The 8561-nt window shown below is 34.4% G+C and overlaps 2 protein-coding genes and 1 non-coding gene across 5 annotated transcripts; all 3 read left to right on the top strand.

Annotated features, from left to right (window-relative positions):
- Positions 1-349: 349 nt before the first annotated feature.
- Positions 350-440, top strand: TRNAY-GUA (transfer RNA tyrosine (anticodon GUA)). The gene is given in 2 exon segments: positions 350-386; positions 405-440. It is a non-coding gene; the product is annotated as a tRNA-Tyr (tRNA).
- A 468-nt stretch (positions 441-908) lies between these two features.
- Positions 909-3370, top strand: LOC130960838 (uncharacterized). The gene is made up of 4 exons (XM_057886330.1): positions 909-999; positions 1134-1211; positions 1623-1721; positions 3094-3370. The coding sequence occupies exons 1-4, from the start codon at positions 997-999 to the stop codon at positions 3163-3165; spliced, it is 252 nt and encodes an 83-aa protein (XP_057742313.1). The 5' UTR covers positions 909-996; the 3' UTR covers positions 3166-3370.
- Positions 3371-3646: 276 nt separating this feature from the next.
- LOC130960837 (60S ribosomal protein L7-2-like) lies at positions 3647-8170 on the top strand. Of its 3 annotated transcripts, none has more exons than XM_057886327.1 (7): positions 3647-3981; positions 6297-6481; positions 6595-6692; positions 6803-6860; positions 7397-7476; positions 7565-7667; positions 7750-8170. In XM_057886327.1, coding segments are annotated over exons 1-7 (741 nt in total). In that variant the 5' UTR covers positions 3647-3980; the 3' UTR covers positions 7966-8170. The 3 variants fall into 3 exon arrangements, with proteins under 3 accessions (XP_057742310.1, XP_057742312.1, XP_057742311.1); XM_057886329.1 differs by having other exon boundaries at positions 6303-6481; XM_057886328.1 differs by lacking the exon at positions 3647-3981 and adding an exon at positions 4888-5104 and having other exon boundaries at positions 6303-6481.
- The last annotated feature ends 391 nt before the right edge of the window (positions 8171-8561 follow it).

Genomic DNA, 8561 nt, shown 5'->3' on the forward strand with positions numbered 1-8561 from the left:
CACTCTCTCCTACTTTCTTTTCATTAGGCTTCTCTACGATGTGGAAATGTTCTTACTTATGAGGTGTAAATTACATCATCATCTATCAAGTATGTGAAAAAAAAAAATTCTAGTAAATGTTGAAATTTGAAGGAATATTTACTCAACAATTAGAGATTTAGAGATGATTACATTATTAAAAAAAAGAAAAGAATAACAACCCAAAATACTTTATCCATAAAATTCTAGTAAATGTTCTACGCACACATAAAATTTACTCTGCATATATAAGGCCATGAAAAATGATGGTAAAAGAATATTGCTTGTATGATACTAATAAAAATTTATCAACAACTTGCCTTCAGCAAATCCGACCTTAGCTCAGTTGGTAGAGCGGAGGACTGTAGTGGGTTATCTGCCAATTAATCCTTAGGTCGCTGGTTCGAATCTGGCAGGTTGGAAATTTTATTTTGAATTTTATTAAAATATTTATTCAAATATTATTAAATATAAAAATTTTGTTGTTACTTACAAAAAAAAATATATTTATTAATTTTTTTATTATATTTAAAAAATATATTTATTAAAATTTTTATCATATTTTTAAATTAGAATATTTTGTCGATAATATCTTTTAAAAATTTTTTGGCTGGCAGGTCACAGGTGAATCTTTTGGCACCAAATTGGTAATTAACCTGTAATATTTTCCAGTCTATAATTTTTCTACGTTGTAACGATATTTTTTTTATTCTGCAGAAAAAGTCTTGGTCATGGTTTTCATTCTCTTTTTTTTTTTGGTTGGTTTTGGACATATCCTTTTTTTATTTTTGGTATCACAACCTCTTCTCGTGCAGCTTATTTTTTTTGGGGCCAAGCACAAAGGACAAAACGGCCCAAACTGAAATTCTGAAATTACCAAACTGCCACCTACCTTGTCCTTGTTGAATCTCTACGCTACTTGGTTTTCGGTTTTCTTTTGTCAGCTCCGAGCTCCCAAAACATTCATTCATCGCAAACATGGTAATTCTCCCCTCACTCAATCGCTCTATTCATGCTTCTGTTTTCTTCAATTATGATTTTATTTATTTTTTGTTTTATTCTGAATTTAATAATTGAATTGAATGCTGAGTAATTCTCATAATATGTGTTTGTAGGTTTGCTTGGCTTGTTTGTTGCCCCTGTTCCTCGTTCCCATCGTCAACATCCTCCCTCTCCTCTTCGATTTTATCATGGTAAGTTCTTCTGTTTCGTAATGTATCCTACCGAATCGGATCAGAAATTCTGATTACTTTAGATTCTGTGAGCATAGCCAAAATGATTCAGATTTTCATTCTTATGGATTTATGGTTGGTTACTCTTCTGAACAAATTGAAATCCATGAATATTTGTTAGTTTGGAATTTCCACTAAAATGTAGTAACTATTATCTCAATTTCACCTTTACTTTAGTGATCTGAATTAACTCGTGGTAGTTATTTTACAATTTAGTATGCAAAATTCTTTTCTATGCTGGTGAAAATTTTTTTGTTTAATTAATTAATGTGTACTAAAGCCTTAAAACATAGTAATTTTTAAGCTTCATATATTTGTGTTGTTTTTGTAATTGGTTCTAACATTGATGCTTATGGTTTTTTTTTTCAAAAGGGGAAAATCTATAGGCTTTTTGGTTGGGAGTATAGGAAACCAGAGAGGGCTCCTGCAGCATGTCCATACAAGCCTGCAGCCAAGAGGGATACTGCTAAAGTAAGCGATGATGAATGAATTTTATGATTATTATTATTGCAACTGGTTTATGATATACAGCTATGCAATAGGATATTGTTTGAACTTTGAATTTGCCCTTGTTATTGTTTAACTTCAGGTGTGAACTTCAACTTATCTGTTGTTAACAACCATGGGGACTGGGGGGTTTAATTCCTTTTTACAAAATTAAGAGTGAAGAAGCTATCTTTGTTTCCTTTTTCATTTTCCTTTGGGGCGTATAATTGGCAAATCATTAGTTAACCTTAATTGATCCTAGGACCTTTATCACCAAGGGTTACGGTGTAGTAGAGGCACTCTACGGCAATGGGGAAAATCTAGGTTCTAGTTGTGGAGAGAATGCTTGATTGTGCTCGAAAAGGATTAGTTCCCTTCTTTCCCTTGGGGGAAAAGAACACCTTGGACTGATGGCTAACAATCTCTGCTGCTTGAGCTCAACGAGGTAGTGGTTAGAAATAGAACCCAATGTGAGTTCACTCATCTAGTTTACTTAATGCTCAAACTTCACTATAACTCGGTTAGATTCCTTGATTATTTTGTTAGCAATTCACTTGTAAATATATTTTTTATGAGCATCTAATGAGTTGTGGGGGCATTCCATGAAATTGAAGTGGCGCAAACTTTCTCCAAACCAAAATTTTAAGTGCATCATAATGAGAAATCCCATTTTAATTATAATGATAGAGAATTTGTGCTCATTTTTAAGGTAAATTCTTTGAATTTCTAGTAGCGTAGTTGTTCATGATTTCATCCTGGTTGGTAAGAGAGAATTAACACTTTGTTTACAGGAAATAGCCAATGGTGTGCTGGGTCATGAACCCCATTAATCTCCTCAGTGTCTCTTTAGTAACTTGAATACATAATGTTATGGAAAGCTGTTGAACAAAATGATATTTTGTATTCTACTTTCAAGCTTATCTCTTATAGCTTATAACTGGAGTTAGAATTTAGATCTGGTATTGGTTCTGAATCTTGTTGCCTAGCATATGCATGGCACTATCTTGATTTGTGATTTGTTCTGGAGCTGCCATCAACAATATGATATGCAATAAGGAAAAGTGGAAAACCTAATCCTTATAAATAAACAGGGTGATTGACATGAAATTCCTGGAGTGATATCCAATTAAGTCAGAAGCAATCTGTATAAAGAGTATCCACACTCACTTATTCTTAATGTTTTACATACTTATCAAACATTTTAAAAGAAAACGAGTGATTGTAAACACTCATGGAACACACATCAGAGGTGTTGCATCATGCGTGCGCTGTATTATGTTTGTATTTTTGTATGAATGCTTCAACTTCATAAACTTTATGAATATAATTTTAACTCCAAACCTTAATGTCATGGCAGGTTGAGGCCGATACTGAACCAGCTCAAGTAGAACCTATTAAACCTGCAAGTGTAGATGTCAAGCAGGATTAACGTCCATTGTTATCAGTATCAACAATATGTGGTTGCAATGCTCCCAACTTTCACCAACTAGGAAAAGATCAAAATGACATCAAATACAATCCTATCTGTATAATTTAAAATGATGCATGAGAACTGACTAGAAATGTTCAATATGTTATTCTGTAATTTACAGGAGAATATGCTTAAAGTTAGTCACCACGACTTCATTTCCCAAGGTTATTATGTTTCATAACGTAAATCATTTTGATCTACATTCTGTAAGTAATAGATAAAAATAGAAAAAAGAATGCTATATTATATACATAATAACGTGCCTTGATCGATCATTTTAATAGAACGTATGGGTGTTAAAACGGGTTGGTATGGGTGTTAAAACGGGTTGAACCTGTTGGGTTAAACTGCCAAAACCGCAAAAAAAAAGTGGGGGCGGGCTGCCATTTAAGGGTATTTTTGTAAATTTACATATTATATAATAAAAATATTTCACTTTTCCTTCCCACAACCACAAACAACAGCCGGCCCTAATTTCCCTTCCCTGACCTTGAGAGTTGAGAGTGAGAGACCCTGACCCTCGACTTCCTTCAGCCTTCAGGCAGCAGCTCATCGTCGTCGGTCTCCCAGTCGCCGGTCCCTGTCTCATCACGATTTTCGCAAGTCTTCACCGAATCGCGCCCCCCGGCGGCGCTGTTTGGTCTTGCCTCTACTCTATCCTCTGCTCATCTCTCCTCCTTTGCCTCTCGGGCCTCGACGGTTCTGTGTCCGGCGGATTTCCGGCGCGCTCCTCTCTCCTCCTCTGCTTCTTGGCGGCTGTGTTTCAGACTTTCAGTAAGTGAAGATTTTTATATTCTTTTTTTTTTCAAATAAGGAACTGTGATTACAGTTTACCTATTCTTTGTTTTTGTTATGGCTCTATCATATAATCATATATTCTTGTGTTTGTGGCTGTGGACAGCTTGTTTCATGCTTTTGAAATTTTTTTTGTGAATTTGTTTATGAAATTTGTTTTACTGGACAGCTTCTTTCATGCTTTTGTGGACAGCTTCTTTTTCCTATTTTTAAAATGCTAATTAACTTCTAATTTATGAATGAAGTCAAACATCGATACTAGTTTCGTGGCTTGGTAGCTTGATTGAATATGCTATTGACTGTTTATTCTTAACTTCTTATTTATGCTGATATGCATTCTTTGATTTGCATTCTGTTTTAATTTGTCGCTTTAATTCTTTGATATGCATTCTATCATAAGGAAATCAGTTGTGGTTGATCGCATTAATGAAATTTTTTTAAAGGGAATGAGAAAAATTAAGTGTTAGGCCTCCCATGTTTAAACCCTTTTAAAGTTAAATCGATCTTTCTTTTTCCCAACTACATTCCACAATCGAAAGTCGTTTTTGCCAGACCGAAAAAAAAAAGGAGTTTTTTGGAATTGAAAACTAACAATCTCTATTAAAAGTGTTTCAACATTACTAAGTCAAGCAAAGCTTAACACACTTCATAAACAAATATAATTTCTTTGTTTAATTCTCTAATCAGGCAACCCAATACAAAGATAAATTTTCATAGGCTGTGAAGAAACCCTCAACTTTTTTGCTGTCATTCTTTGTTATTTTTATAGCATTAGCATTAGCAAGTAGCAACACTCAGGATCTAACTTTCAAGCACTCGGAGAAAGTTTTTTTATTTTTTTGTTTTTAGTTATTATAAAATATCAAATTGGGCCGCTGATTTAATATTTTCTCCTCAATAGTGGGCTTTATCCAAAACGCTAAAGCCCAAACAAATTAAAATAATGTTGGGACCCTAAATGGTAAATAAACGAAAGAGAAGGCTAAGCTGAAGTGAGCACTACAAAAACCCTAGCTACTTCCTCACTTAGCCTCTGATCTCAGTCGCCGTACACAAAAACCCTAATCTCTCTCTGAGCGACTTCGCGTTCCACTTTCAGCAGGTTCGTCCCCTCTCAATTCCCTCCGTTAATGTCTATTCTCTTCACTCTTCGTGCTTCCTTCAATCTTCTGCGATTTCCAGATCTATTGTTTGTTGATTTTCATTCCTTGTTTGGGCTTCCTTTCTTTTCTGTCGCTCTTTTAACAAAGAATCATATTGTTGATTTTTTGGAAATGTTATTGATTATTTGTTGAACCTATTTATTTTGTTGTTCTGCTGCTTCTGTTAAACTTTTATATGATTCTTTGTTTCCAATTTTGATTTTTAATGCATATATCCTCGAACTCCAGCTCTATCTCCTGGTTTATCTGCAGCTCTGGCCGGCTCTCATGGTATCTCAGATAGTCATGAATGTCGCAACCGGCTGGATTTGTTTGAATTTCTGCTTCTGTTTGAATAATTTATGTTCTATGTTCAGTGTATTTTGAATTTGCTAATTGTTGTTGATTGTTGTATTTGTTTATGTAGTTTGTTGTATTTGGGGGTTTTAGCTTATGAATGTGTATTATTTTTAATTGTTATTGTTCTAGGTTCTGATTGTTAAAGAAGGTGTGTTTTTTATTGTTAGGGTTCTAGGTTCTAATTGTTGTATTTGGGGGTTTTAACTTATGAATGTGTATATTTATTTGATTAGGGAAATTGGTTGTGGTTCACTGTTCAATGTATTTGTTTAGGAAAATTGCTTCTGATTGTTCAATGTATTTGTTTAGGAAAATTCCTTTCTTATTGTTTAAATCTGCAGAAATTTACAGGATACGAAAACAAAAAATAGCATATAAGTGGTCATGAAAGAGATTTTGTGTTATGATGATGGATTGGTGCTGCGCCAGTTCCTCTTCCAAATGAATCTACAAGCATCAGATCTCTGACTGCATTGCCTGCTGCGCCAGTCCTCATTGAAACACTGAGAATTTATATTTATTTTATCTTATGTTGACTACTAAACTTTTAAACTTCTTTTATTATCGTATGTTAATATCTTGTCGTTGAATTTCATTGGATTAAGACTTTGTTAGTTATTGTGTATGTGTTTGTTGATTTCAACGTGATGACTTTGTATGTTAATTATCGCATGTTTGAAACACTGAACATTTAGCTTTTGAGTTGGAGCTGAAATGTGTCAGTATAATAATTGAAACTAATGAATACTTTGTTGGATGTTAATTATAACCGAGATTTTTATTTTGAATGAGTGGCAGAGATGGGTGAGGAGGTGAAAGCAATTGTTCCCGAGTCTGTGCTTAAGAAGCAAAAAAGGGAGGAGGAATGGGCCTTGAAGAAAAAGGAGGAGCTTAATGCTGCAAAGAAGAAAAGAGCTGAGAGCCGCAAGCTCATTTACCGCAGGGCAAAGCAATATGCAAATGAATACCAGGAGCAGGTTGCATTTCACCTTAATCTATTTCCCTTTTTCTCTGTTTTAATGTTTGTTTCTGTTTCCTTTATTGTGCTTTGCATTTTTCTCCGCCAGATTGACCCGCTTTTATATTACAGGAAAAGCAGCTGATCCAATTGAAGCGGGAAGCAAAGCTGAAAGGTGGATTCTATGTTGATCCAGAGGCTAAGCTCCTGTTTATCATCCGTATCCGTGGGTATGTGTTTGTTTCCTTTGTTACTCCATATTTATGCTATTAATACTATGTCCCAAGTTTTAATCGATTCTGTAATTTGGGTCTTACTTGTTCTAGTTGTGTTTTTTCAGTATCAATGCCATGGACCCCAAGTCAAGAAAGATCTTGCAGTTGTTGAGGTTGAGACAGGTACTGCTTATAATCATTGAATGTTGAGCTTTTTATTGTGTTATTTTCTTGTGTGGGCGTTGTTATGGTTTACTTGGTGTTAGTAGTACAGTTCATGACTGTTGTTTTATAACCATGTTTAATGTGATGATCATTGAGGTGCTTCAACTTGAATTCAAGTCCCTGTTTATTGGTTTGTTAAACACTATTCAATTTATGTTAGAACAGGCAGATTTTTGTTTGTTGTTGAGTCACAAAAAATGGGGAGTAAACACGTCTGCTCTCATATTCTCAAACCTCTCTCTGTCACTTGTTATGTTCCCCAAGGGAGTGTTGATGTTTTTGTTCTTTGGCTTTATGTGTGTTTTCACTGCATTTGCCCAAAAGTCTGGAGGCTATATAGTGTCATGGAAGTTTGACATAGTCAATTAAGAAAATATGTAATGTTTTTGGTACTTGTTTGTAATACTATCTGTTTGAAATCTTGCCATTTACACTGTGTAAAGTACCCATACTAATGTTTTACTCCCTTGTCTCTGTTTTCTTTTTTGCAACAGATCTTCAATGGTGTCTTTCTGAAGGTGAACAAGGCCACAATGAACATGCTTCACAGGGTTGAACCATATGTGACCTATGGGTACGTAAACTTGTGCCGTCATGCCTTTTTGAATGTGATGAATCCCTTATTTTTTGGGCTAAGCGTAATAGTTCCTCTCCTTTTGTAGATACCCAAATCTGAAGAGTGTAAAAGAGCTTATTTACAAGAGGGGCTTTGGTAAGCTGAACAAGCAGAGAATTTCCCTAACTGACAATTCCATCATTGAGAAGGTCTGTAAATTATTTTTAGCATTAGAATATACAATTCAAATACATTCTATCTACTCACTGCTTTCCTTGGATGACGCTTCAGGCACTGGGCGAACATGGAATCATCTGCATCGAAGATCTTATCCATGAGATCATAACCGTTGGATCACATTTCAAGGAAGCAAACAACTTCCTTTGGCCATTTAAGCTCAAGGCTCCATTGGGTGGCTTGAAGAAGAAGAGAAACCACTATGTTGAAGGAGGAGATGCTGGAAACAGGGAGAACTACATCAATGAGCTTATCAGGAGAATGAATTAGGATGTGGACTTCTGTTCCAAGCATAGTGGATTCAGTCTTTTATTGGCTTTTTTAGATCAAGGTTTATTGAAAGTTTGGAAGTAATACATTTCTGACACTGATAAAATCTTTGTTCAAGGTTTATTTTGTTTTTCATTTTACAAAACAGAGTTTGTTGAGTTGTCCTTTAGACATTGAGTATTATCCGTTTATAGTGTTTTTTTTAGTCCCTCGTTTAGTATTACGATAAATATGTGATTTTCATATTGCACTAGCTTTAATTAATTGTTTTCAAATAAGTGTTCTGGTAGTATTTAAGATATGTCGAGATGTTAGGGGTTAGAGGACAGATTGAATTCATTTTTGGTTTCAACTGAACTATAAATAAACCATTTATAAGCAGTAAACATGACATTGAACAAGATTCATGTGGTGAATAGCATAATCAAATTCAGCAAACAGGTATAATCAAATTTAAAAGTTAAATATAGCACTAAACTTGAATATAATTAAAGTTGGTAAACATGTATAATCAAACTTCAATGTAATCAAAATAAGAAAATATTTATAATCAAACACATTGAACTTGAGCATAATCAAACCCAGCAAATCCGTAT

The sequence above is a fragment of the Arachis stenosperma genome, chromosome 2, assembly GCF_014773155.1.
Source record: "Arachis stenosperma cultivar V10309 chromosome 2, arast.V10309.gnm1.PFL2, whole genome shotgun sequence".
NCBI lineage: Eukaryota > Viridiplantae > Streptophyta > Magnoliopsida > Fabales > Fabaceae > Arachis > Arachis stenosperma.

Coding starts and splice junctions, on each gene's coding strand:
- LOC130960837 (XM_057886327.1), top strand. Junction 6,693..6,802: donor TTTATCATCCGTATCCGTGG/GTATGTGTTTGT, acceptor GTGTTTTTTCAG/TATCAATGCCATGGACCCCA. Junction 7,668..7,749: donor ACAATTCCATCATTGAGAAG/GTCTGTAAATTA, acceptor ATGACGCTTCAG/GCACTGGGCGAACATGGAAT.
- LOC130960838 (XM_057886330.1), top strand. Junction 1,212..1,622: donor TCCTCTTCGATTTTATCATG/GTAAGTTCTTCT, acceptor TTTTTTCAAAAG/GGGAAAATCTATAGGCTTTT. Junction 1,722..3,093: donor CCAAGAGGGATACTGCTAAA/GTAAGCGATGAT, acceptor ATGTCATGGCAG/GTTGAGGCCGATACTGAACC.